Source organism: Anoplolepis gracilipes, chromosome 17, assembly GCF_047496725.1.
Source record: "Anoplolepis gracilipes chromosome 17, ASM4749672v1, whole genome shotgun sequence".
Classification (NCBI taxonomy): domain Eukaryota; kingdom Metazoa; phylum Arthropoda; class Insecta; order Hymenoptera; family Formicidae; genus Anoplolepis; species Anoplolepis gracilipes.
The window spans coordinates 8,820,275-8,847,756 of NC_132986.1; the positions used below are offsets into that span (position 1 = coordinate 8,820,275).

At 35.8% G+C, this 27,482-nt stretch overlaps 5 protein-coding genes across 6 annotated transcripts; 2 read left to right on the forward strand and 3 right to left on the reverse strand.

Annotated features, from left to right (window-relative positions):
* The first annotated feature begins 7,227 nt into the window (after positions 1 to 7,227).
* Positions 7,228 to 11,787, forward strand: Alc (5'-AMP-activated protein kinase subunit beta-1). Its single transcript, XM_072909269.1, has 5 exons — positions 7,228 to 7,467; positions 7,872 to 8,068; positions 8,288 to 8,563; positions 8,654 to 8,884; positions 8,965 to 11,787. The coding sequence occupies exons 2-5, from the start codon at positions 7,880 to 7,882 to the stop codon at positions 9,109 to 9,111; spliced, it is 843 nt and encodes a 280-aa protein (XP_072765370.1). The 5' UTR covers positions 7,228 to 7,467; positions 7,872 to 7,879; the 3' UTR covers positions 9,112 to 11,787.
* On the reverse strand, positions 9,451 to 10,869 carry LOC140675149 (pancreatic triacylglycerol lipase). Its single transcript, XM_072909268.1, has 5 exons — positions 10,634 to 10,869; positions 10,394 to 10,542; positions 10,125 to 10,301; positions 9,766 to 10,041; positions 9,451 to 9,692 (listed from the first exon to the last, which is right to left on the reverse strand). Exons 1-5 carry the CDS (start codon positions 10,867 to 10,869, stop codon positions 9,451 to 9,453), a joined length of 1,080 nt encoding a protein of 359 aa, XP_072765369.1.
* On the reverse strand, positions 10,855 to 14,005 carry LOC140675148 (F-box only protein 22-like). Its single transcript, XM_072909267.1, has 5 exons — positions 13,659 to 14,005; positions 13,153 to 13,322; positions 12,447 to 12,792; positions 11,903 to 12,324; positions 10,855 to 11,821 (listed from the first exon to the last, which is right to left on the reverse strand). The coding sequence occupies exons 1-5, from the start codon at positions 13,838 to 13,840 to the stop codon at positions 11,760 to 11,762; spliced, it is 1,182 nt and encodes a 393-aa protein (XP_072765368.1). The 5' UTR covers positions 13,841 to 14,005; the 3' UTR covers positions 10,855 to 11,759.
* Positions 14,006 to 14,479: 474 nt separating this feature from the next.
* Positions 14,480 to 17,838, reverse strand: Tsen54 (tRNA splicing endonuclease subunit 54). Its single transcript, XM_072909518.1, has 5 exons — positions 17,614 to 17,838; positions 16,966 to 17,305; positions 16,024 to 16,833; positions 14,831 to 15,948; positions 14,480 to 14,754 (listed from the first exon to the last, which is right to left on the reverse strand). Exons 1-5 carry the CDS (start codon positions 17,652 to 17,654, stop codon positions 14,607 to 14,609), a joined length of 2,457 nt encoding a protein of 818 aa, XP_072765619.1. The 5' UTR covers positions 17,655 to 17,838; the 3' UTR covers positions 14,480 to 14,606.
* A 364-nt stretch (positions 17,839 to 18,202) lies between these two features.
* On the forward strand, positions 18,203 to 27,403 carry Mcr (macroglobulin complement-related). 2 transcript variants are annotated; one of them, XM_072909516.1, is made up of 6 exons: positions 18,203 to 18,407; positions 18,798 to 18,981; positions 19,078 to 23,104; positions 23,180 to 23,373; positions 23,452 to 23,732; positions 23,827 to 27,403. In XM_072909516.1, the coding sequence occupies exons 2-6, from the start codon at positions 18,803 to 18,805 to the stop codon at positions 24,027 to 24,029; spliced, it is 4,884 nt and encodes a 1,627-aa protein (XP_072765617.1). In that variant the 5' UTR covers positions 18,203 to 18,407; positions 18,798 to 18,802; the 3' UTR covers positions 24,030 to 27,403. The 2 variants fall into 2 exon arrangements, with proteins under 2 accessions (XP_072765617.1, XP_072765618.1); XM_072909517.1 differs by lacking the exon at positions 18,203 to 18,407 and adding an exon at positions 18,460 to 18,580.
* The last annotated feature ends 79 nt before the right edge of the window (positions 27,404 to 27,482 follow it).

Genomic DNA, 27,482 nt, shown 5'->3' on the forward strand with positions numbered 1-27,482 from the left:
AGGCGGATGGAAAAAAAGAAGCGCGCGCGCGGATTTTTGCTCGTCTCGCGTATAGAATACGAGCGCATCTAGACGCAGCCGAGCAGAGGACCCGCGTCGAGAGGATCGCATCGAGAACAGGCCCGATTGCACTTTTCGATGTTCACCCTGTGCGCACCGTTCACCGCGTATTTTCTCCCTCTTTCAGTCTCTTACGGTACGCGTTTCACCGTTGGATAAACTCTCGCGGCGGATGAATATCGATCGTCACGAAGCTCTCTCGCTGCCATGTATCGTGCGAATGCCAATTCTACCGTTTTAATTTTGCATCGGCACGCGGCTATTGGAATCACAATCGCAGAATCAATCGGTTCGCCGTAGTCAAATTTGTCCGTTCGTCGGGCGAGAACAACAAGCGAGCGATATGCAAACGAGCGAGTGTCGACGAAGAGAGACAGAGAGAGAGAGAGAGAGAGAGAGAGAGAGAGAGAGGGAGAACAAGCGAGCGAGCGAGGCGAGCGAGGCGAGGCGAGGCGAGGAGGGTGTGGGATGGTTTACATTTTCCAGATTGAAATGTTAACCCAGTAGAAAGGTGGTCGGCGTGCGTGTGCATTACGGCCGATAACCCGATAACGCCGAGCCGCGTCGGTGTATGCATCACGCCCTTACATCCAGCATCCCCGTTCTAGTCCGCAATGAAGCAATCACCGTCGATAAGCATTGTACAGATCCGGCACAATGGACAAGACTTTCTAGCCGCCCTGCCTCTCCCCTGCCCATATTTATCCGAGCCATCGTATCTCTGTCTCCCTCTGCCCTCTGATGAAATCCCAGTATAATCTTCCGTGATCGAATAGCCGCCCGAATTATAAATAGAAACGATCTTTCAATTTCTTTTCGTTTTCAAAGTTCTTTTTTATCGGTATATCGAAATGTGACTCATTTAAAGCGATATGAAAATTAATATACTGATAATACTTTTTGCTCGATAAAGTATTAATTTTAACGGGTGTAACTTTGTGAGTTGTTTTTTTTTTTTGTTTTTTTTTTTTTTTTGTTTTATACATCGATATTTTTTTGCATCGGAAACATGACAAGATTAAACGCAAAAGTTATCAAGGAGACCTATGTTTTATGATCGCTTCATCTGACGCGCTATATAAGTAGTGGCCTATTTGCATACAAGCCTATCTCTCTCTCTCTCTCTTTCTCTCTCTCTCTCTCCCCCCCTGTAGTTAAGATTAAAAAATCAATCATGGATAAAATTGTCAAGAGTGTAACGTGAAATTTAATTGCACCGATTAATAGAATATGCACGATCGAAACCACGATCGAAAGTGTTCCTTTCGCAGACAAGTTGGTGGGGGGGGAAAAAAGTGATGAGAGTCCAAATAAAGTAGACAAAGGGGCGCGATGAAAAACGACGGTAATTTTTCTCGATACCGATGCCGGCGTTCGGTTTTTCACTGTGGCTTGCGCGCAACTAATTACCCGTATGCCACGTGTTATTATAAATAGCCAATCGTTACCGGCACAGCCGCATTCACGATTCGCCCATAATGGCGTGTTATCGGATAAATAAAACAGATAGCCGGGAGAGAGGGTGCGCCTCGATTATACGTCGGCATCCCCTGCAAACGCAGCTCTCTCTACTCGCGCGGCCCGCAATTTCTCGTTATTATTTTAGCACATTCAGACGCGATAGATACACATTTGCGATAGATACACAAATTGCGGCGCGCATGCTCGCGCACGCATTATCTCCTGCATAAGACACAGTACCATTGCATTAAACGACTACAATAAATACATGTCAAATACTGATTCTAGATCAATATTACTGATAATGGAAAGACAATATAAACATATATATAATGTATCATTTTATACGAATAATAACATAAAAAATAGAATGGGTACTTCAAATTTCATATATTGTACCGTGACATTAATTAAGAAAAAGAAATTCGATGCATTTTTTTTTTTTTTTTTTTTTTTTTCGAAAAATTAAATCTTGATAAAATGATCTTGTCATTGATATTGACGGCAACGGTGGCAAAATGCGCATCTCTGCAACACACACACACACACACATACACACACGGGGTAGTATAGTTTTCGCCACACGCGGTATTCAAGCTAAATACATTAGAAAGCTCATTTAAATACGACACAATGGCGAAGCCGGGCGCCGTGTCGTCCGGATAAATTCGTCAGCCGAAGTAATACTGTCCATCGCGTTTCCTGGCGCGTCATTCCCGCGCGAATCGATATCGTCGCATCGTGTAACCACGGGGAAACTCGGTCGTTATTCGAGATCGCGGTACAACCGGCAACCGATTTTAATTACTTTAACGACATTTATCCATTCCCGAGCGACGATGGCGCGCGAACGGCATTTTCGGCGGTTGCGCGAGCCCGACGTCAATACTTTCCCGTGGCAAACGCCGCGGAAGACAATCGCGTTGACACCCCGTGATGGATGTCCCGCCTGCTCAAAATACCCCCTCACAGTTTTCCCGCCAATAAAGCCCATTGTAAATGCGAACTATTCGAAATATTAGATCGGCACAGCGATTACGGCTCGTTCAGTCATCGCCGTTGACGCATCGTAATCCTTTCCCACCTCTCTCTCTTCGCACCGCACTTTTGCGCTCCGTTTTCGCGCATCCTGCTCTCGCTGCATAGTGAAAAAAAAAGTCATCGTCTTCTTTTTTACTATTCGAGCATAGCTTATGGAAAAGTTCTGGGAAAACATTTTTTCAGTTTTACTACGAGATGACATTCAGCATTGTAAAATGAGACGAATTTTAGATTCTATTATCACAATTATTTACATTTCCTTCATTTTTAAAAACAAGAATTCGCAGCAACCAGTGCTACCTCTTGTGTATTTTACTACACTATACATTCTAATGCGTGTATCGAAAAGCTATGTAACATTTAAAGATTTTTAATATATTACTAATAATAACTAACTTACTGTCAGTCGCGCTATTATTCACGATTGAATTATTAAAGTGCTGATAAAATTTTCAAATTGTTCGTAATTATAACGTGCGCGAGAAAAACGCCATTTGGTTCCCTCAACCGCAAGTCTTATTAATCCGAAAGTCTAACGATATGTTGAAACACGTTGTGTTGATACCTACTATTACGCTCGAATCGCAAAGGCTACTCTTCTATCAAAAGCGGACAATCTGACATACCGCGCGCTCAATGAACAGCTTACATTGATATTTCAGCAACTGGGCGCGTAAGCAGAAAATCGCGTGCGCCAGACGATATTACGACACGGCATCTCCTGCGCGTTGCACGCTACACGCGTTATAATATCTTCTACGATATAGAAATAAACAAGAAAATAAGATGAAATCGCTCGCAAAGTATAAGAGAAACGAAGATAAGAAGCTTTTCATCTCGAGACGTTTTCGTGTCTTCGAATTGCCACGCTACTCTGACGTGGAGATTGTTTGGATTGTTCTTAATCTCCATTGTAATTGCACGCGCGACCGCTGGGAACTGACCGGCCAATTTTGAATTTGGATTGTCGGGCCCGATGATGGATCGGCCTTTTGTACGCGGCGCTGATGATACCTCGCAGATGTATCGTATACCGCACCCTTTTCGGACGAAACCACTTGCCGGTGATTATCGATTAAGCGCATGCACACACCGCCTCTCACCGATCCTTTTCCCCCGCCACCCCCTGTCTTGGTCCTCCTTTTTTCTCTCCTCGAATATGCTTTGGTATTTTTTTTTTATCTCGAACGCTCGACATCTGGCTTAGACGACTTTTGAGACCCGTTACGAATTTACGATCTTCCGTCAGTCGATATATGACGAAATCGATTGGTTTTATAATGTATAATTAAAATACATCCCAAAGTGAATAAAGGCCAACTTAATTCCTTGGCGGATTTTTTTCTAATTTATATAATAATGATAATAGTTACTCTTTCTTAATCGCAACAAATAAAAAAATGTATAAAAACATTAGCCAAGTTTGATAGAAAAAAAGGGATGATAGTAATAGTATCATTATACTATATGAGGTCTAACTTGAAAAAATCTTATTTTAGAATAATTTAGTATAATTATATAGCGCTGAATTTTTTTCAATCAAAATTTCATTATCCCCGCGAAATGAATATGTTTCTTGATAATTAATAATATCTACATATATACACTATGTGTGTATATTTATATATATATATATATATATATACACTTGTATTATTATCGCACTTTTAACGCAACGCCATACGAAATCTTCGAAATCTTTCTACAAACATGTCCACCGAGAATCGAGATAAAAATTATTCGCGTATGGAATATAACGAACACGACAATTGTCAAAAACTATGAACAGATGTTCCTACTTTAGATAGTGCAAGCCTTTTACACTAATCTAATCAGCATGACTAAATAAAGAATAGATTTAAATAATCAATATATACCGCATGTTGCGTAAATGAAATCCATTATCTCGATAAGTGAAATGTCAGCAATTTATCGTTACTGAGCAAAAATCGCCTATCGTTTTATCAACTGGCTAAAGTATTTTAGGCCTTAAATAATTGCATCGGAAAAAAATAGACATGATAATATTGTACGATATTTAGACATGATATACGATATATTTTATGCAAAGATATAATTCAACGCAATTTATATAATTGTAGCGTGCTACACAATTGCAATTTAATATTGTAATATTATTTCAATGCGTTTTTCTTAATATTCACACAAATACATATAAATATACATATGTATATATCAAAGATGCAGACGCGATGAAGATACCTTTACACGTCGCATGTATTTAATAAATTTCGATTATGATTTATGATTGTTGAGAAAAAAATATATAACACTAGTTATATATTTGAAATTTGTGAATCTCTCGAATGCCTGATTCGTTTCGGAATTGGATAATATTTTGCCATCCATGAAGCTCACGTGCATTTGGTTCGGCCACAGGCCGCGGTAGCGAAGTAGCCGCGCAATTTTATAAAATACCGTAACCGTAATTACTGTTATTGCAGGATATTTAATACACGGGGCACGTTTTTACTCGCGGTCCAACCCCTCTGATCAATCCTCGCGGCCGCGAGGAGAGCAATAGAGCCACGATATAAGCACTCTCGTAGCCGGCGGCTACGAAGGACGAAACACGCCCGAGGTACTTTCGGCTTTATAAATAATAAATTCGCGTAGGAAACGGCGAAAAAAAAAATTGACGACCGAGAAGGAGATGAGGGGGAGATGAAATTGAGCGTGTGAAAGGGAGAAGGGAAAGTAAAAATGTGCGATGAAGAAGGATCTGACGGCCAGTATGTTTACCGTAATTTTAGCATAAACAACATATTTTTTACGAGTTAAAAAAGCGCATTTCAATCATTTTATAAGAAAATGTAGGCAATTCATTTTCATTTAATACAATTATTTATAAAAGAATGAGCGATTAAATGTAAGCGATTATCTTTTTCCGAAACGAATTAAGCGTATCTAGAGTATAAATTATATGTGCTGTAATTTTTAATTGTTACGATACGCAGAAATTCTAAACTGATGCTACGCTCTGGCACTGCAGAGATAACGTGATTATAAAATACATTGGCGCTTTAATGGAAAATTTTACATTATTTAATTTATTTCTATAACGTTTTTGTCGAAAAAATAGATGTATTCGTTTTCTGCGTCGTAACAAGGCAGTATATACAAGTACGTGAAATGAATTTACTTACCAACCGTGTAGTCTCTGCCACATTATATTTACATACATATATATTATATATGTACTCTGCCCTCGTCTCGTTGCACCATCTGCCATCTAGCGGCGTCCACTGCGACTGTTCCGTTCAGAAACCATGATGAGGAACATTTCACCCTATCGGTATAATATGATAACAAATGTCAGTTTAACGCAACAACAGTCGCGGCCACGCACACGAAATGCCACGATGATCATTTGACATTTTACTCGGCACTCCCGGCACCCGGCGTTTCACTTATTCGAGCGAAACCACTTTGTGTCAATAATTCGTAGATTACGTATTGTTACGATACGGCGCGAAACGGACAATTACTACGCACACGCACACCCGTGATACGTTTGTCAGTCGTAAGATTCGTTGGACAGATACGACAAGCATTCAAAACACGATTCTCCACCAACGGTTAGGTGTAGTGAATCGGGTACAGCCAAATTGAAATTGACGGTACAGTAATGCTATGTTCGACATTCCCGACCGACACTTTGCACTCGGGATTTACTTTCGACAACGCAAAAATCGCCAATGAGTTCAACGTCACGCAGTTACAACTGTCAAATCATAATCGCGCGATACTAGCTCGGCACTCCCGACACTGATTCGAACTTTAAATCCGCTTCCGACGACGTAAAAACCGGAAATATCATCGAGATCCGGCACGAAATGAACAAGTGTTCGCGCCTGCGCAGTACATTTCTCGGTCTTGAGATTCGTTCCCGCGGACACGATGGGTATTCGCGACGAGATTTCTGACGACACATGGCTAGAATCGCCGAATCAACGTGAGACAATAATCGCACGGCGCTAATTTAACACTCTTAACACTCATTCGGACGCGAGACTCGCTTTCGACGATACAAAAAAGCGGGATAATCGCGGAGCAAGCGAGACGCAACGATACTGTTCAAGCGCGGCGCGAAACTAACATGGCGGTTGCGCCTGCGCAATACATTTTTTCGACCTTGAGATTCGTTCGTGTGAACGCGACGAATATTCGCGACAAGAGTCACGACGACGCGCGGCCACAATTGCCAAAGCAACATGAAATAATGATCGCGCGGCACTAATTTAACACTTTTAATTATCGTTTGGACACGGGACTCGCTTTCGATAACGTAAAACACGAAAGAATTGCGGAGCGAGTGCGATGCGACGACACCCTCGCGTTGTGGCGCGAAACACAGATGGCGTCTGCGCGTGCGCGCCAAACTTGAATAAATAATAATTTTTTTTATTGACAATATTATCATATTAATTAATTTACTGTAAAATATTCTTTTTTTACATATACTTTATTCACGTAATTGATGCACTTTTTATAAGTCGAAACACAATCGCTGAACAAAATTTATTGAAATTGACTTTATCGATTTGAGATATCAACGTTTCCTGCGTTTCCCTTGAAAATCCTACAATATCGATGTTTGATAAATTCTGTGACATGAAAAGAGTGAGAGAGAATGTGCACTGTATATACACAGCTAAAATCAAAATACCTTATGCATAATCAGTTTTATTGTTTGTTTCGCGATGATCTTTGGGCGTGCGTGCGCAAGACAACTTAAATGTTTGTAAAAGTAGAATAGTATCGGAATCTGTGTTGAAACTCGTTTAATGTAACTTTAATATTGTCAACGAATGAATTTACATATCCGATTTGTCGTTCGTCATTGATGCGTATATGTTGAGTTAAAAAGATTTTTGCAAACGAGTAAGTAATGTTGTTTCACAAAACACTTGTACTGATGTTCTAAGTATGAATATATATATACATATATATATGTATATATATATATATATATATATATATCTATCTATCTATATATATGATAAGAGAGAATTTATAGTTACATATATATATTTAAATAATATATTAACAGCTTAAATAATATCTAAATCTTTAAACTTGGACATATATTTTTATTTTTATTTAGAAAGAGACGTAGTACTGTTGTTAAATAACCTATCAATTTATCATTGGAATATCAATTATTTTTCGATATTATATTCATATGTAATATTATTATCTAGTATTTCTTTACTTTGAAATTTTGTTTGGATAAAGTAAAAAGTATAAAATCTGATTTCTCTTTGTATTTTTTGTTAAACCTTTAGACACAATAATGGGTAATGCGGGAAGCAACCAGCCTGTCAGCCATCATCATGGAAACGTAGCAAGTAGAGAGCATCGACGTAATAAAGATCATCCTCCACCGTCTCCAGGAAAGGAAGGCCAAGCATTTGTCTTTGATAAAAAACCAAGTCTTCTCTTTCACTCTTCTCAAGAAGAAGAAGAGTCATATTTGGCAAAAGTAAAATATATCTTACAAAATAAAAGAAATTTGAATTAATATATTATATATATTAAATATACAATTGTATGTATAAATATTATATATATGTATAATGTTATATGTATAATATGTATATATATTATATATGTATAATATTATATATATGTATATTTATGTATGTATAAATATCATTATAATCACAATCTACAATATATAATCTTATTTGGATATAAATAGAGTAACCAACAAGACAGAGAGAATTTTGGCTCACAGCGACCAAGATCCAACACTGTCTCTGAAGGAACAAAAGTTGCAGACAATAAGGTGCTACCGACAGTTTTTAAATGGGAAGGAGGAGGCAAGCAAGTATATATTAGCGGGACATTTACTGGATGGAAAACATTGCCAATGGTAAAGAGCCATGGGGATTTTGTCACAATAATTGATCTACCAGAGGGAGAGCATCAGTATAAATTTTTTGTCGATGGAGAATGGAGGCATGATCCTGGTCTGGTGAGCATTATGTTTGTAGATTTAATAACTCTATATACATTATGCTGTATGTAGCACTTGTAAAATGGAAAAATTACTGGTATTGTACAGAAAATCGTAGACAATGGCATGGGTTCTAAAAACAATTTAGTCTCTGTAAGGAAATCTGATTTTGAAGTATTTCAAGCTCTCGCAAAAGATAGCGAGGGTGTTAGTAGTAGCACTCAAACAGAATATGGGCAAGAAATACCACCACATAAACCTTGGGAGAAAGTAGCTGGTCCACCTATCTTGCCACCACACTTGTTACAAGTTATTCTTAATAAGGACACACCATTATCCGTAAGTTGAATGAAAAAAAAATAGTTTGAATAAAATTTAACAAGACACTTTCTCTATTATTGTGCCTATTATTTTTTCAGTGCGAGCCTACTCTTCTACCTGAACCAAATCACGTTATGCTAAATCATCTTTATGCTTTAAGTATTAAGGATAGTGTGATGGTCTTATCAGCTACGCACCGTTATCGTAAAAAATATGTTACTACTTTGCTTTATAAACCGATTTAATATTAAGTCATTCCCGTATTTTTTTGGTGCTGTTCGTTTCTTAACTATCATAAAGTAGTATAGATGTCGAGTATAATACAATTGATGCATAAAGCAAAATTTTACAAGTTTGGAGGCCAGGGTATATTACAATATTCAGAAATATTCGTTTGACTATGCTATGTTTATTATACCTCAGTCATGTGTAAAATAATGTAATTATTATTTATTAAAGCCAGATGTTTTATATTTGCTGTTTTTGCTATCATCAGTAACCTATGTAGGATAAAATGAATTGCTTCGAGATATGTTTGCGTTCTGAGGAACTACAATTAATATTCCATACACAAATTATTTTATTTAGACATTGTTATCGACTATCGTTTTCGGTATGTACGCATAAGGTGGACTTGATCTCGTTCTGAGAAAGAATAGACCTTCGGCAGTCCGATCGACGTGCTCACCCATGAACACCACTTGCGAATTGGCGCATTTACCGTTCATAAACGAGTCCCAGTTACTGCATTTTGTCGCCGAGAATCCCGTTTTCGAATTGATGCTTTCCGTGAAGTATTCATATGATCGTCCATGACTGCAAGCCTCTAAAATAAATAGAAATAAGAATGATGTTTCTGTTACAAAAATTTAGGCTAATACTAAAGAAGGATTTGTTACCCATTATTTCGGGAACGCAGCAACATCCAGGTTGAACCGCCGTACCGGCGTTCGGATAAAAGTCTGCCTTTCCCAGAGGTTGAAGGAAGCCTAACACACCTCCGCAGGAATGTATGACATCGACAAATACTGCGTCAGTAGAATCCAATCGAGTCTTTTCAGAAGCGAGCATGTGAAATCCCGGCAACGCTGGATCTAGACCTGTTATTCTGCTCAATTTCCCAGCAGTCGTTGCACCGCCCGCGTTTCCAGCCACGTGTGCACCGAGAGAATGGCCTTATATAGATCAACGACAAACACAAACTAATATATGCAAATGTAATTATGAAACATTATCGTTGTTACACAAGACGGTATACCGATAAAATGAACGTCTTTCGTTTTTAATCCGGTGTTTTTCACTAAAAAATCTATGAAATTGGCAGCATTAGTCCCGACGCTTACGGTGTTTTGCATCGGTCCCAAGTAAAACGTGCTCGCGGCCAAAGGTTCCCAATCCACGAGGATAACGTTATAATCACCATGAGTAAGAAAAGCTGTTTCAAAAAGCACAAATATCAAGAAATACATTTCTCGACGGATGTAGAGATACAACTTGTAAATTAATCAAAGAAATAAGTAGTCGTACCTTCTTTCATCTTTAAAAGCCCGGCGCTCATGGCGCTTGATTTCCAACCATGCGTTATAAATTTCGTTTTTCGCGAAGGCTTAAAGTCAGAATTAGTGAGATTCGTAGTATCATTTAGAGTTACTCGCGTGCCTTCTTTCGAATTGGATCTTTAAAAAAATATGGAAAGCTAAATCAAACGAACAGAAATTACGCAAGTAGTGAGCTTATTGTTAATTGTTATACAACTTAATTGGATACCGAGTATAAATTATGTAGGCTATTTCCGATCCGTCCAATACGCCTCTCATTCCACTATCTTGCACTTTTAATACTGCTACTTGAGGTTGCCCATTGCCATCAGGCATGAATATCCAATCTTCTCCATAGCCGTCGTATCTTTGGCGCAAACCGCTTTCCCATCGTTCCGAATGCGCAGAAGAATACCACAATACAATAAGAACAATAATTTGTCTCAAAAATAGATTTAGTAACATTTTATTGGCATAAAATAGCGAACAAAATTAGTTATTATTACAAGTCGTACGAACTCGGACCTTAAAAACTGCTAATAACGATTGTGGTAATTAAATTGTTGATATCACGGGGTGGAGGCTCCTTTTTAAATCCTGGTAGCATCACGATAAGACGCCCTTTCGCTTGGCCTAGTTTCTTCAGTTTTTATCTCATACCGTTGTATCGCGAGCGCGGAAGTACTGTCAAGCAACTTCGGAGATTATAATTATATTCAGAAGGGTGTAGATTACCGAATTGCACACAATACCTCGTGCACACATATCGCGCGTGACCAGCACTAAATCAGCATTTGAAAACCGGTTAGTTAACCGATAATATTACAAATGTTATAAAGTAACAACTCGGTATCTTGGATTATTTGCATTTGCATTTTCTGATATGCGTGATTTAAACAAGACGGATTGTATTGTGATCATCCGTCCGGTATAATCTAGAATAATCGTTTATAACATGCGTATCAGAAAACGAAAAAAAAAAAAAAAAAAAAAAATGTAGTACGAAACAAAATACAAAATATGTATGCATGTAGTATACTAACATATAATATATTACCACATATAACATATTCGTTTCTTTAATCTTCGGTAGTAATTTTAGAACTCGTACAAAATATTCGTAAAACGCATTTAAAAGTAAAATACAATCTCCCTATTCAGTTAGATTTATTGCTACAATATTCGTTTCGTGTTATATGTTTTTCCTTTATGAATATAAGTGCCATTGCTTATATATAAATAGAAAAAAGATAAATAAAAGACAGAAAAAAGGAGATCTAATTAAAATCTAGTCACGTGCGAATAACTAAAAATAATTGTAGCACGAACATTCATACGCATTTTCTTTCAAAACATTAACCGTACGTAAGTATCATAAATATAGTTGAGTATTCATTGTACCACTTTGTGCCCTTTGCTAAAATCAAATGAAAACTGTACGTGTACTTTTTTCCAGAGACAATACTTTTATTGCAAAAGAAATTGGAAAATTACTCACTTTTCTTTCCTACAATATTTTCTTCAACAGGCATTGTATTTTTCCCAAACTCGCCATTGCCGAAACAACCGACTAAAGGTACTTTGGGAAATAATGTCTTGAATATCGTTGATTCCACATTTCTGTCTTGATGCATATTAAATCCACGAGCTGTGCATGCAAACATAAATCCCACGGAATGTTTCTTTAACTTTACTTGATCCTTAAATAATCTTAATCTTTCTTCAATTTGTTCCTTTGCGATGCATTCTCTATCTATAACTGTAGACCATGATTGTATGAGACCAGTAATTAGGATAGCTAGACAATATGTACTATCGATTCTGTGGTATGGATGTTTATCAAATGTAGCATCATGTGTATTATTCATGTACATTTCTTCTACTACACCACCCCATAAAGAAGCTATTCTATTGTCTCTCCTATAAGTAAAAAAAAAATCATATCACATCCAATATCTGCTGTATATTATATATATATATATATATATATATATATATATATATATATATATAATTATTGGGAAAATTTAATTTTAAATTACCTTTTTTGCACAGTCGATGCTAAACACTTTGCTACTTTATAACCTAGATTATTGCAAAATAGCATTAAACATGTAGACTTGTCATGATCTGGTATTTGATCAATCATATTAATAAGTTCTTTTTGTTGATATTTATACGTATATTTTTCATATGTTCTCGGATTTAATTCGGAACATAGGTTCAATATTTTAAACATGTTGATTTTCACATTTGGAATTTGTGGTAAAAATGCACATACCATATTTGGAAATGCATTATATTGCAACTCTTTATTATTGATGACAATACCACTAGTATTAAGCATTATGGCGTCACAATTTTGTGGAAGTAAATCTAGGATACATGCTTATAAGAAAAAGATAGAAGATTAAATTTAATAATATTGTTCCATGATTAGATGAAAATAAATAAAAAAAAGATAAAATATGTAAGTGTTAGAATAGAAGAATATAGAAATCACATATATTAAAAAATGTGATTTATCATAAATTGTCTTAGAGTATAACTCTGTATTTATTATTAATAATAAAGTTTTTTTATTCATCTGCATATGAATATATTAATACTAAATATCTGAATACATATATGTAATAATTATGCCATTTAAACATTATAATAATAAATATCAATATATTAATTAAAAAGAATATAAGATATATATGTAATATAATATGTAAAAATAAGATATATATGTATATATAATACCTTTTATTCTAAATTGTGATTTTGTAGGTATAAAAAAAAATCCTACAGATGGTTTAACTCTTGAGTTTTTGATGCAATTTAAACTATCATCTTTAGATGGTACGTAACGTTCTATAAAACAATAAGGACTTCTTGTGCATTTTTCATTATTTGCAGCTTCTAACCAAAGCCTGTAAAGTATAATTGTACATTGCAGTTCATATTATATATAGTATCAATTTATATCATGTTTACTTTTTGTTTACAATTTTTAACAGACAATGATATTAAATATAACTGCTAATAAATTTACATGTAAAATTTGTGAATTTAGATATATATTTTAAAATAAATGATATATAAAATGATTACTTATGTATATAAGTTGAATTTAATTTATTTATAAGTAGAGAACTTGCTTTCGTACTTATGCATAATTCTTTTTCAGTACAAAACTCTTTGATTGTATGTATAGATTTAGGATTAAATTGAGTGCAAACCATTAATGTATTACGGACATATTATACCTGCAAACCATAGCGGCACTTGCTAAATCTCTGCCATTTAAATACCGAAAAACAATTCTCAGAATGTCATAGGTTAGGTAGATATTCGAATCCACTAAGTTTTCACAGCTTTGCACCGTGTCGTCATTTTCGCATTTGGTAGGAGTTTCCCTGCGAATTTTTTTTTGCACTGGTTCTTCCATTTAAAATCTGTGATTTATGTGTGACGCCTGCTTATTAAATATCACAATACTGTGACATACATACGAGATGCAATGTGACAACTATGTGTAAACACATAAGAGATACACAAAGATAGATCGTAGATCTCTGACACATGTTTCAAACTGAAAGAGAGAAAGAGAGAGAGAGAGAGAGAGAGAGAAGGTCAGGTGATAGTCTTTCTTTATCTTATGTACGTTATTGCGAATTCGGTCACTTATATTATCCCTAAAATGCTACTAATATTATATAAATATATTATATTCAATATAAATATAAAAATATATTCAATGTTAATGTGTAATTTAATAAAATATATATACATATATTAATTATCATATATATGTATATTCAAAGCTATATATATATATATATATATATATATATATATTCTATACGAATAAACTAATTAGAATATATATATATAGTTTCACATCAATATATGAAAAAATTAATCAATTCTTTAATATAAGAAAGATACAACAATATAAAACTTTTTACATGATTATAATTTTTTCTACATATAGTTATGCAAACTTGTTTGCATGGACATTTTGAGATGCACAACTGTTTGTTGCAAAGCATAAGGACAGAAAAAATCTTTTATATATTCTCATCAATTATAAGTATGCAAAAGTTTATTACAATAAAATAAAATTTATGAATTTTACAAAGCAATCTTTGAATAGATAGCTATATACGTTGCCCGTCATTTGCTCTAAAATAATTGCAACCAGTGGAGAATACTCAGGTGCAAATTATATTTGGCATCGTTATAATACCTGGTTGAATGTACGATATCGACATTGATACATGTGCTAATATTATCTGAGAACCCTTTGCATCCTGTTGCAGGCGATTCAACTCGACGGGTTGGAGAAATGAGTCTTCTTTCCTATAATTTTGTTGAAAATTACTGAATGCTAATGTATAATACCAAAAGTATATTTTTTTTCATTAACAGAAGATACCTTATCACTACCAAGCTGTACAACGGTTGACCAGGATTCGTCTTTCTATAATGATGAGTACAGGAGTACACATTGTATGATATTTTATGTCTGTTCTTTTTCCTTCTAACGGTCCTTTCCGGTGCCGATTTTATTATAGCGAGTTTATTGAAGATTTCTACCAGTGAGGATACGTTTCTCGGACCGATCAATGGATTGATAAGCTTTACGACTTGCACTTCATTGCATTCTTCGTCACTTTCATTCTTACTTTTATAATCTTCATCGTCAATCGTAATAGTTTTCTCCTCAGACCATTTTCTTTTTAGTTCCGTCCATGAATTAGCTCCTAAACGAGTCGTAAAGGAAGGACGATTAACGACCTCATGACCGACTTGATTACTTCTGTTAGTGTCATCATATCGTCTCGCAACAGGATGTGTATTGTTATGCACTGACGTATTCTCTAACATTCTTCGTTGACAAAATCTCTGTTGCCACGAAAAATTCTGATAAAAACCATGCCGAAATTGATTCTCCGCAAAGAAATGTCTCATTCGATAACCTTCCATATGCGCGATTGGCATTGCGAAATTATTCATTTGTATAGTTAGACTTCTACTTTGCTGAACGGCGTTTCCATTATTTCCAAAGGCAACAAACAAATTGTGAAATACGTTTTGCGTGATTCTATTCTGCACATAAACGTCTGGACTGTAATTGAAGGGAAATCTATATGCGTAAGGCAAACCAATGTTAGTCCCGTGTATTTGGTCCATGGGATAGAACGGTCGTGATAGACCGTACAAAGGCGATCGTGAATGTTGATTATGGAAAAGACTGTTTCTATTATTGAAGGCAACAGGACTCCTTAAATGCGATGTACTTTGCCTCGCGTTAGTCCTAATATCTTTGCAATTCTGTCGTGCTCTTCTATCATTCTCTTGCATAGATAAAATTTTCGTCCGATTATATTGATAAATGTTCTTCTGGGGCCTTATATTATGTGGTATATATCGCCTCGGAATTTTCTCTGTAATATCCGATTGAAAAGCGATATTTGGTAACAAGTTCAACATTTCCATTCTTGTCATACATTGTGGTAATTCCTGGATCTCATCGTCAGACAATTCAATTACCTAATTAAAAGAAAAAATTATTAAAATTAATTTCACAAATTGCAATACATATATACATATATAAAGATATCTTACTTCATGCTTTGACTTCTTCGTATGTGATAATTCGTCAATTTGCGTGAACTTTCGTTTCTCCACTTTAGGATTTTCATTTATCATATCAGAATCAATTAGAGAAATTTCAGGAGATAATACCTTATTACTCCTCTTAGGCAATTGCTTAACATTACGTTGGATGCGAGCACCCGGCCATTTTGATACTTTAATTGCTTTTTTTGGGTTACATGTTGAGTCTCTGAGAATTTTAATATTGCCCAGCAATGTTTCATCAGAAATTATCTCTGGTTTAGAATTTTTATTCCTGTCTTCACTATTCATATCACTTTGTATTGTATCATTTTCCATTAATTCAAGAGTAACCGAGCTATTTACACTTTTCTGGTCTTCTATATTAGATAAAAGATGGACCATTACATCTTGTATTACTTGATCCACAGGCTCTTCTACTGCCTCTTCTACTGGTTCTCTTCTAATATTTTCTTGATTTTTTGTGTTAGCATTAACAAATGATTTATTTGATGTTTTTGTCATATCCTTTGTCAAACTTTCTTTTAATTTTTCTGTGCTTTGTTGATTCTGCAATTGATTGTCGGACATCCTCAGTCCACTTTCAGGATCAACAATAATTTTCCGTTTAGTAAATTCATCTGATCTATAACACTTTTCTGGTTCTTCATAAAAGTAACGTTGTATACGATAACCATAGCGTGTTAACTGACTATAAACTCTATATTCTTCCAAAGTACATACTGAGTCATCAATTAAAATCTCATATGCTTGTTGAACAGAACATGGGACGCCATTCCAAATGAGTTCAAGACAATTCTATAATATACAAGGATATACAATATATTAAAAATAAATTTTTAACACATTTTTTAACACTATAGAAATAATGTAAGTTTCATAAAGTTTTTAAAAAGTTAGAGAAATTATATTAAATTTTAGAAAACATACCGTTTCTATAAGAAATAATGTTTCTTCTGGTAATAAATATAGGGAACCATTTTTTTCCAGGCCAAAATTATTCCATTCCTGACCAGATCTTTTAGTAACAAGGGCTTTCTTTTGGGATGGGATCCATTCAGCACTGGCTAATTCTGAGATACGTTCAACTCTTTCAATATTTAATAAGTCTTTACGATTTTTAAGCCCTTTTTCAATCTGAACATTTTGGAGCCAAGAGTTATTAGGTTCAAAATGTTTCTTCCCACTTTTGGGTAAAATTTTCAAAGATCTTTCCCATTCTTCCAATATGCTACCTCTAATACCCTTGCTGCGTAACAATTCTTCTGCCCTGTTTATAAAGAATACATCAATTGACAATAGAGAATGCAAATTTTAACGAAATGCATGTGTCAATAATTAATTATGATGTGATATAGATAAGAGTTGACGTATAATTAGTCTCTACGATAAAATTAATTTTTCTTTGCATATTTTGAAAAATTTTTCATATAATTAAAGTAAATAATTTTTTGTGCTTATAAACAATGTTATGTGTAAATTATTTACTAGTCGCTTTGAAAAATTAATTATGTTTACAATAAGCGCTGTTATATATATATATATATACAAGAATAAATTGTCAAGTTGTAAACTCACGTCAGTGCATTGCAAAATAATTTTTCGCATGTTTCGTCCATAACGATAAATAGATATCTATGAAAAATAGCACTGTAAAATACATGAAATGTAGTTCAAAATACGCATATTAAATATTTTTTTGATATTATTCAAAATAGTATACAGTGCTCAAATAGCAGGGGTTACGCCGGTGAATTACACATTACAGCGAAATCGATGTCAATTTGCATTGTCATATCCCTAGACACGTTGTTTCGGTTTCATTTTTTAGGAAAAATACAGAGAGGCAACAATGATGGAAATCTTCAGTCACTGGTTCACAGATGACGCAACGGTTCTTCGTGGTCTATTCTCTTATATAACATACCCATCTTCATTGCATATATTACATATGTATTTAGAGGAAACCATAGACATATAAAATATATAGACGGAACATTAGCTGTCGATATGGTCAAGAGGGATGGGTTAGGTTTAGAAGTGACGTAAGCGGAATGCATTCGGTTCCTTTCGGATAGGCTCGGTTCAGCTATATATTTATAACTAGATAACTATATATTTGTGATTGGTGTAAATCCTCCTCTCATCGCAGTATAGACTCTATATAGTATTTTATATGTTTATGGACGAAACAAGTTTGTAACGGCCACTCCTTTCGCTCTCAAAATTCTATACAATGCGCGACGTACTTGTCGGTTTGTTTTAATATTCTCGTATGTAAGCGCATGCGATCGCGGTGATGCTAATCGCGTGCACCATACAGTGATATATGCGGGACTCGATTGATTTGATTGGGAAATCGCGATCCTAAGGTGAGCCCTAATGACACATGATTCGAAGAATGCGCGTTGGGCGTTGACCGTCGCGCGCTACCTAACCCCCTCCGGGAGCGATCTATTTTTTAATTTATTTTACCATGTTATTATTTTATTTTTTCAAACACATAGTGATTGAAATTATGATACTACCTGAATAACTCATATATGTATGTAAGATCAACTGAATTTAACAAGTTACACATACTACTAATTAAAAATGACAAATGTCAAATGGATGTGTCAAAAATTGCATCTATTTATATTTTTGTTATCATTTTAACCGAAAATCAGCGCAGCATCTGACCTTTAACATTATACCATTTAAAAGAATGTTTTTGAGTGTTTTCTGTGGAATATAAATGAAGGATGAATCATACATTTCAGCAAAAATGTCGATCTGGATTCTCTTATTACTCTTGGCTTCTGGAAATGGCCAGTTCACTCCAGACTCAGTGGAATTTACTTCAAGGCCTCCTCCACGGAATCGTTACGATGAATGGGATCAGAATACAAACTTTGGATTCCGAAATCCTTTAGGTCAAAATGAAAATGTTATTATTAAAGAAGCGTGAGTATCAATATATTATGTTTGACACTAAAATAGAATATTAAGTAAATGAAATATTACTGAAAGATTCAATATAAATTTTTAATTTATTTACAGCACATATTTTGTCGTTGCGTCTCGCATGGTTAGACCAGATCAAGTGTACAGAGTTGCTGTAAACATTCTTCACAGCCCATTACCTATTATAGTACGTTCGTCTATTCAACGCAATGGTGTAGAAATTGCAGCGGATTATCAAGAAGTTAAAGAAGGCATACCAGAAACTCTAATGATGCGCATGCCACCTACTTCTGTAGGTGGTGATTATAAACTGCGTATAGAAGGGATGTACAATAGCCTGAAAGGTGGCCAGGCCTTTTTGAACGAAACTAAATTGATCTTCTCACAACGTTCCATGACTATATTTATACAATTGGATAAGCCTGTATATATGCAAGGCGAAACTGTGCGATTCAGAACGATCCCAATAGATACAGAATTGAAAGCATATAACAATCCCGTGGACGTATTTATGTTAGATCCAAACAGAAGAATTATGAGAAGATGGCTTAGCAGGCAGAGCAATCTAGGTACAGTGTCCCTATCGTATCAATTGTCCGATCAGCCTGTTTTTGGAGAATGGATCGTGCAGATAATAGCACAGAATCAAGTAGAGGAGAAGACATTTTTGGTAGAAGAATACTATCAAACACGTTTCGAGGTGAACGTTACGATGCCGGCATTCTTTTTCGACAATGATCCGTATATTTATGGCATCGTTCAGGCAAATTATACCTCGGGCGCGCCGGTAAGAGGTAATCTAACTCTAAAAGCCAGCTTCAAGCCAGTGGACAGAACGCGCACTTCTTTGGGGATTGAGCCAGTCGAAAGATATTTTAATTTCAACGAGTATTATCCGGCGTGGTTTAGAGCACTCAACTTTTACGAGGAGAGAATACCAGTATTGAGGTTTTTCAATGGAACATATTACTTCCAATATCCTATGCAAGAATTATTGGGCTTTGTTTCGTCCATCGACGGAATGGAGGTCACTGTAGTTGCAACAGTAGGCGAGAGGTTCTTGGATGAGGTGATCGTCGGATATTCTACAGCGAGGATTTTTAATTCCACTACAAAAATTCGTTTCCTCGGCGGTAGTCCTCAAGTCTTTAAACCAGCGATGCCGTTCTCGTTGAATTTGGTTGCGTCTTTTCATGACAATTCGCCGCTGCGACCTACGCAACTCATAGGTGCTGTAATGGAAATTCGCGCGGATGTCGAAATGCGAAGCGGACGTCGTAACATCGATACTCAGTATCCAGTAGCATCGCCGGAACACGCAGATGTGTGGTCCATAAAGATGGATCTCAGAAAGCAACTCGGGCTGGAACAAAATATCGATGCTAATCAGATTCTGAACGATATTACTTCTATGAGGATCTACGCACACATCACCGACGGTGAAGGTTACAGAGCGCAGACCGAATTGCTGTTGCTCGCTCACGAGTCTCCGAATATGAAACATATCAAGATATCAACTTCTACTGAGAAACCCAAAGTTGGCGAATACATGGTGTTTCATGTACAAACCAACTTCCACATCGATTCCTTTAATTACATAATCATGTCTAAAGGTATAATACTTTTGGTTGGAGAAGATAATATGCAACACAACGTAAGGACCTTTGCAATACCTTTAAGTCCTGAGATGGCGCCTGTTGCAACTGCGGTGGTATATTACGTGGGTCATCATGGCGAAGTTGTAGCGGATTCACTGACGTTCTCGGTGAACGGTATCTCGCGCAATAACTTTACTATATTCATCAACAACAAGAAAGCGAGAACAGGTGAGCGCGTCGAAGTGGCCATCTATGGCGAGCCTGGCGCTTATGTTGGATTGTCAGGTATTGATCGTTCATTCTACACCATGCAAGCGGGCAATGAACTGACGTATGCAAATGTGATTACGAAGATGGCACACTTTGACGAAGAGACTAATGGCACTCACTTGCACACCTGGCAGTACCACGATGGCGATCCAGACGAGATCGTCTACTTCCCGTCGTCCACTTTCGGTATCGACGTCAATCGCACGTTTGACTATATCGGCTTAATTGTTTTCACGGATGCGGTAATACACCGGCGGCCCGAAATCTGTAATCAAACTTTGGGATTTGGCGAGTGCCTATCCGGTCGGTGTTATAGATTGGAGAAAAAATGTGACGGCGTGTTCGATTGCGAGGATGGGACGGACGAGGCGCGATGCGTCGAGCGAAACGCAACCGACTTGGCAGAATTTCGCAAATGGCGTTTCAATCGAATTCAAAGACATTATGAGAACGTCTGGTTGTGGAAAGATATTAATATCGGTCCACATGGTCGGCAGATCTTTAATCTGGACGTGCCGCGAAGACCTGTTCACTGGATGGTCACTGCATTTAGCATGTCACCCAGCATGGGTTTTGGCATGTTGCCAAGAGCGCTGGAATATACCGGAGTTTTGCCATTCTACATAAATGTGGAGATGCCGACTCGCAGCAGGCAGGGCGAACAGATCGGTATTCGTGTGTCTGTTTTCAATTATATGCGCTATAATATCGAAGCGACAGTCGTATTGGCAGACTCCAGGGACTATAAATTTGTTCACGTCGAGGACAACGGTATTGTACAATCATACAAGCCGCGCACTTCCTTCGGCGAACATCAGTTCTTCATCTGGATTCCTGCGCAAGATGCTAACATTGTTTATCTGCCCATCGTACCAGTGAGGCTTGGTCATATCAAAGTTCACATTTACGCTAGTACTTTAATCGGCAGAGACTCGGTAACTCGCGATCTGTACGTCGAGGCCGACGGAGTGCCGCAGCATCGGCATCAATCGATATTACTGGATCTCAGCAATCGAGCTTATGTATTTCAATATATGCATGTAAACATTACTGAGACACCGATCATACCATATGATGAGAACCGTTATTACGTGTTCGGATCCAACAAGGCGACCATCAGTTTAGTCGGCGACGTAGTGGGGCCGATCTTTCCGACAATGCCGGTAAATGCGACGAGCCTTATGAATCTGCCAATGGATTGCGCCGAACAAAACATGTTTAGCTTCGCTGCCAACATGTACACCACCCTATACATGCGTCTGATTAATCAACGCAATCGCACGCAGGAAAAAGAAAGTTTCTACTACATGAATATCGGTTATCAACGACAACTGTCATTTATGAATCCCGATGGGTCTTTTAGCTTCTTCCGTACTGACTGGAATCAATCGATGCCGAGTGTCTGGTTGACAGCGTTCTGCGCGCGAGTATTCCAGGAGGCCAGCTTCTACGAATGGGAGAACTATTTGTACATCGATCCCGAGGTGATAGCCCAGGCGGTTTCCTGGATACTGAAACATCAGACGCCAGAAGGTGCGTTCTACGAGGTAACCTGGCTGCCGGACCGGAAGATGAACAGTTCCTTGAATTATAGAAACGATATAATTACTCATCGGAACATCAGTCTTACTGCTCATGTCCTTATCACACTGGAAAGCGTCAAAGATCTCACTGGAGGTCTAGGTTCTCAAGTGGCTCTCAGTGCGGCCAACGCTATCAAATGGTTGGAGAGAAATTTGAAATTGTTAGAGGAACGCGGCAAGCCATACGAGATAGCGATAGTAGCTTATGCACTTTTGGTGGCAAAAGCCTCAACCGCCGAACAAGCTTTCAATATTTTGGCGAGACACGCACGGAGAGAGGGTGGACTGACGTACTGGGGTAGAGAACAGGTGCCACTTCCTCCTTACAAGTTGGAGAATCAGAAACCTTTCCTGCTGCCACGTTTACCTTACAAATATGACTCTGAAAACATAGAGACAACCTCATACGCGCTACTCGTGCACGTCGCTCGACAAGAGATCATGATAGAGCCGATTGTTAAGTGGTTGAACGCACAGAGATTGACGGATGGCGGATGGGCCTCTACTCAGGACACTGTTTGGGCGATGAAGGCACTGATGGAATACACTGTGAGATCGAGAATCAGGGATGTCAGTTCGCTCACGGTAACGGTGGAAGCTACCGCTTTGCCAGGACAAACTAAGACGTTAACTGTAAACGACAAGAATATAGCAAGACTTCAAACCATTGAGGTGCATAATATTTTGAGATATTCTGTACGATGATATCAAAACGACATGCTCATAAATTGTATGATTATTTTTTAGATACCAGAAGCATGGGGAACTGTGAAAGTACAGGCAAAGGGCGCAGGTTATGCTATTTTGCAGATGCATGTACAGTATAATGTGGATATAAAGAGATTCCAAACGCAGCCGCCGATTAAATCCTTCGATCTAGTCACCAGAGCGAATTTCCATGGCAGAAATCAGTCTCACATCTCATATCTTAGTTGTCAAAGGTGAGATTATTATCAATCATAATAACATCTTGCTATTTTTATCTCTACTGCTATAAAAAAAATGTATTTGTGCTACAGATGGACGAATCTCAATGAATCCGAGCGTTCTGGTATGGCTGTGTTGGATGTAGCCATACCAACTGGCTATATAATTCAGCAGCAAACTCTGGATAAATACATTTTATCGAAACGAGTAAGAAATCTCCAGAGAGCACGTTTCCAAGACAAGAAAGTGCTTTTCTACTTCGATTATCTAGATTACGAAGAGACATGCGTAAACTTTACAGTGGAACGTTGGTATCCTGTTGCAAATATGTCACGATATCTTCCCATTCGCATTTACGACTACTATTCACCAGGTACTTATAAATATATATATATATATATATATATATTAATATTTTATATTGCTTATATGATTAATTTATATTATTCACACTATTTTTGTTTCAGAACGTTTTAACGAATCTATATTTGACGCACTGCCAACGTATACTTTAAATATATGCGAAGTTTGCGGTAGTTCACAGTGTCCTTACTGTCCAATTTATAATGCTGCTACACTTTTAGCCACGCCAGCAGGTTTCCTGCTTATCGCATCGCTTGTCGTCACGATAACGAGGTATTTCCGAACGCAACAATTCAATGACGGCTAGTAATAACATGAAAGTAAAAACGTTCGATCCTTGTTAATTTCTATTGCCATGATATGCCTCTGCTAACAGATATGGAATGGTACGATAATCGAAACATTTGATAAAAACGAATGATTTGATAAAAATGATGGAACAATAATGTGCGAGTCACATAGAAAACAATTTATTTCCGTGTAAACCATCAATAATTAATTATTCGCGTAATTACGTAAACAACTATCATTGAAATAATTATATGAATTTTAATTTTTCCTTTCAATGAAATCAATTATATTTAGCTATTTTTGCGACATTCATATTAATGCCGAAGATCTCTTTTCTTATTGCTACATAATTTATGTAAGAGATACATTCAACCAAAATTTTTACTTATTTTTATACGCTTTTATATATTTATAGCCTAATATTCTTTGTGAAATAAGTCAATTAATAATCTTATTATTTATCCAAAGAAGTTTTGCAATAGGCAGAAAGTATAACATCATTTACTTCTTGATGCAAAACGCACAAGCAAAACTGATTATATCACGATATAAGATTGTATCGTCAAAAGTAATCGTTTCGGAGAATATTGACAGCAATTTTGGGCGTTTTATACTATGTAAAGCAATTTTATTATATATTGTTCAACGATTTTTATTAATTTTATAAATATATTATCCGTCCTGTGTTTTTTTTGAAATGCTTAAAATTGTTTTTTACATGGTTAGGGCATTGTACTCTTGGAGGCAAAGCATCTCAAGTACAAATCAAATGTAATAGTTGTAGCCAGCGATTTTCGTTAGCTATGCTATTAACTATTACCAAAATAATAACAACAAAAGTGTTCATAGTAATTAAAAGAGTATATCAAAGAGGATATATTATATATTGGTTTTGGATTTTAAATAATTTCAAAATTTTTTTCTTCAGTAATTTTTTTCTTAATATTTCTTATTTTATTTATATTTTATTTTCGGAATTATATATTATTTGTAGATCGTGCCTTCGTAGTGTTCGTTAAAATTCCTGACTTTTTAAACTGCATCTAAAAACTGTTTTATATTATTTAAATTTTTGAATATATAAAAAAAATTACTCAAAGAGGCAACACACAAGACTTGAATTGTGTGATTCGGCAAAATGTGTAAATAGTAGAATAGGAGACATAAATATTCCAACTCGAAGTTCAAAATCGAGTAAATTATGATGATACCGTCCTGTTTATATATAAATATGTACTTGCGTGGATCACAAGAGATTTTATGCCGTCCCGATGATTAGTGCCTCAAGAGAGAATACATATGTGTATAGATATGTATCTGTTGAAAAAAAAAAAAAGACGTTAAAGATCTATTTTAATAACATAGCACATTATATATGTATATGATTACTTACAAGATATACATAGACGTTAAGTTGTAGTTGTAGTAATAATTAGTTACGCATTTTTACCGATGCTTTAAGGGTCTGCCTTGAATTTCAAACATGATCATCGCAAACAGCAGGCTTTCGCAGATCTTTGCAAAAATTATTTATTACACGCGATGTAATACGGATTAAATAAATAACGGATCCTTAAAATGCATCCATATGTGCGTAACATCTCGAGATACCGTCCAAGAAAAAGAAGTCTGCTTCATAATACATAAAATAAGTACTTTAATAACACAAATCATCGCAAAGTGATCTTTGTTCGTATGATCTATCACTCTTTTTTTAATATTAGCGAGATCAACACATTTAATACATATATGGAATATATATTTTTAAGTTTTATAACCTTTATACAAATATAAAGAATAAAAGATATTATTTCATATATTGTTTTTATTGTACTTTACTCAATTTCGAATGAAAAGTTCTCTTCTCTTCTCGAGAGATTATGTTATAGAATACAGGAAGAGGAAGTAGATGCCATCAAGTTTCGCTCTGTGTTTTCGAAGCAATCTTTAATATAGCAACATAGTCAGTCTTACAATAATAAGCCAAAAATACAATCTATATCAAGCTTGACGGGGAGCGAGCGAAGGTGTCTTTCCTTTTCCCTTTTTGAGCTTCTTCGACGCAGTTAAATCGCATTAAAAGAATCTCGGCGGTGGGAAAAAGCACTTGTTGCTTTCGCCCGGACCCCTCGACAAATTTTACAATTTTACACAATCATAATGTTATCACGTTCGCAAAATTGTAGGTCCTGCTTTCTAACGATGCTGGTTCGCATAACTAATAAAAGACGCACGCGTGCTCAGTGTCTTTTCATCAGTTCTTCCCTTCCTATCGCGCCAACGGAATGATTATAACTTTGAGACGAGCCTTTCAGAAAAGTACACGAAAAATAGCAAAAAATTGTCACATGTTTTAGGAAATTAATTTCCTCACCGCGTACCCCTTTTTCGTAACAATTGCGAATAATTTCCATCTTATCATTCTTGACAATCGTTTCTAATATATGTATAATTTATTTATTTCAAGGATTCGTTCTAGAATGGATAAATAGAATTATTACAAAATAACTCTTGCGTGCTGGCATGAAATCATATACATATTTCGGTCGTTAGCTATCGAACATATTTCAATATACCAGTTTGTGTAGATTGTCTCGCAATTTAAAACGTTTTAAAAATGTTTAAACTCAGTCGATTTTTTAAATTTTAAAACAGCTAGTGAATTCGGTTGGACTGCACTAATGCACGTAAAAATTATTGTACACGAATTTATATTGACATAAGTAATAAAAAAAAAGTAAAATAATTAGTAGAATTATAGATTATTATTATTTGATAGTAATAATAATAATAATTTATATTTTTCTAATCTTAATATTTTAATTACTTATGTTTATATTGTAAATTTGTATACAATAAGCTTCAATACGCACTAGTTCCAATCGAATTCGTTATTAATTAAACGATGTAGTCGTAAACATGTAACGCGCATCCAAGAATATAGCGCATTGATATGCATTTTTATAAAATGCTTAGGAATTCGATTATGTATATGTAATGTAACAATTACAGAGAAAGGTGTGTTTCGATAATATTGTAATATCCGCACAATTTTTGTATTCATTAAAACTTTTTTTTTATTATAATTATATTTCACAGTTGTAAGATGCATTTTGATTACGATATTAACGCGAAGTAGCACAAAATTTTATCGTTTTTAGTCTGATTTATATAAATTTTTCTGGAGTGCAGCGGTTTCTCTTTAATTTATTTATTGTTAATCAAAAATCAATCTGAATTTTCATGTTTTTTATAAAAAAATAATTATGCAAAGCATCTTTCGAGAAGAAAAAAGAAACTGAGAATATACGTAAAAATACACTGCTAGCTATACAGAAAATATCATCATATGATAAATAAAACAATGTAAAGTATCTGCAAAAACGAAATTTCGGCACGAGATTAATTGTTGAATTAAAATTATCGATTATAATAAAAAAAATAACTTGTCATTAATCGATTTTCGCGT

Excerpts from the sequence above, each read along its gene's own strand:
- Alc (XM_072909269.1), top strand. The coding sequence starts at position 7,880 with ATGGGTAATGCGGGAAGCAACCAGCCTGTCAGCCATCATCATGGAAAC. Across the intron at positions 8,069-8,287 it reads AAGAGTCATATTTGGCAAAA|AGTAACCAACAAGACAGAGA; the intron begins GTAAAATATATC and ends GGATATAAATAG. Across the intron at positions 8,564-8,653 it reads GGAGGCATGATCCTGGTCTG|AAAATCGTAGACAATGGCAT; the intron begins GTGAGCATTATG and ends GGTATTGTACAG.
- LOC140675149 (XM_072909268.1), bottom strand. The coding sequence starts at position 10,869 with ATGTTACTAAATCTATTTTTGAGACAAATTATTGTTCTTATTGTATTG. Across the intron at positions 10,302-10,393 it reads GCTTTTAAAGATGAAAGAAG|CTTTTCTTACTCATGGTGAT; the intron begins GTACGACTACTT and ends TTTTTGAAACAG. Across the intron at positions 10,042-10,124 it reads GAAAGACGTTCATTTTATCG|GCCATTCTCTCGGTGCACAC; the intron begins GTATACCGTCTT and ends GATCTATATAAG.
- LOC140675148 (XM_072909267.1), bottom strand. The coding sequence starts at position 13,840 with ATGGAAGAACCAGTGCAAAAAAAAATTCGCAGGGAAACTCCTACCAAA. Across the intron at positions 12,793-13,152 it reads ATCACAATTTAGAATAAAAG|CATGTATCCTAGATTTACTT; the intron begins GTATTATATATA and ends TTTTCTTATAAG. Across the intron at positions 11,822-11,902 it reads AAATATTGTAGGAAAGAAAA|CAAAGGGCACAAAGTGGTAC; the intron begins GTGAGTAATTTT and ends ATTTGATTTTAG.
- Tsen54 (XM_072909518.1), bottom strand. The coding sequence starts at position 17,654 with ATGGACGAAACATGCGAAAAATTATTTTGCAATGCACTGAC. Across the intron at positions 16,834-16,965 it reads CATTATTTCTTATAGAAACG|AATTGTCTTGAACTCATTTG; the intron begins GTATGTTTTCTA and ends TGTATATTATAG. Across the intron at positions 15,949-16,023 it reads CGAAGAAGTCAAAGCATGAA|GTAATTGAATTGTCTGACGA; the intron begins GTAAGATATCTT and ends TCTTTTAATTAG.
- Mcr (XM_072909516.1), top strand. The coding sequence starts at position 18,803 with ATGTCGATCTGGATTCTCTTATTACTCTTGGCTTCTGGAAATGGCCAG. Across the intron at positions 18,982-19,077 it reads AATGTTATTATTAAAGAAGC|CACATATTTTGTCGTTGCGT; the intron begins GTGAGTATCAAT and ends ATTTATTTACAG. Across the intron at positions 23,733-23,826 it reads TTACGACTACTATTCACCAG|AACGTTTTAACGAATCTATA; the intron begins GTACTTATAAAT and ends TTTTTGTTTCAG.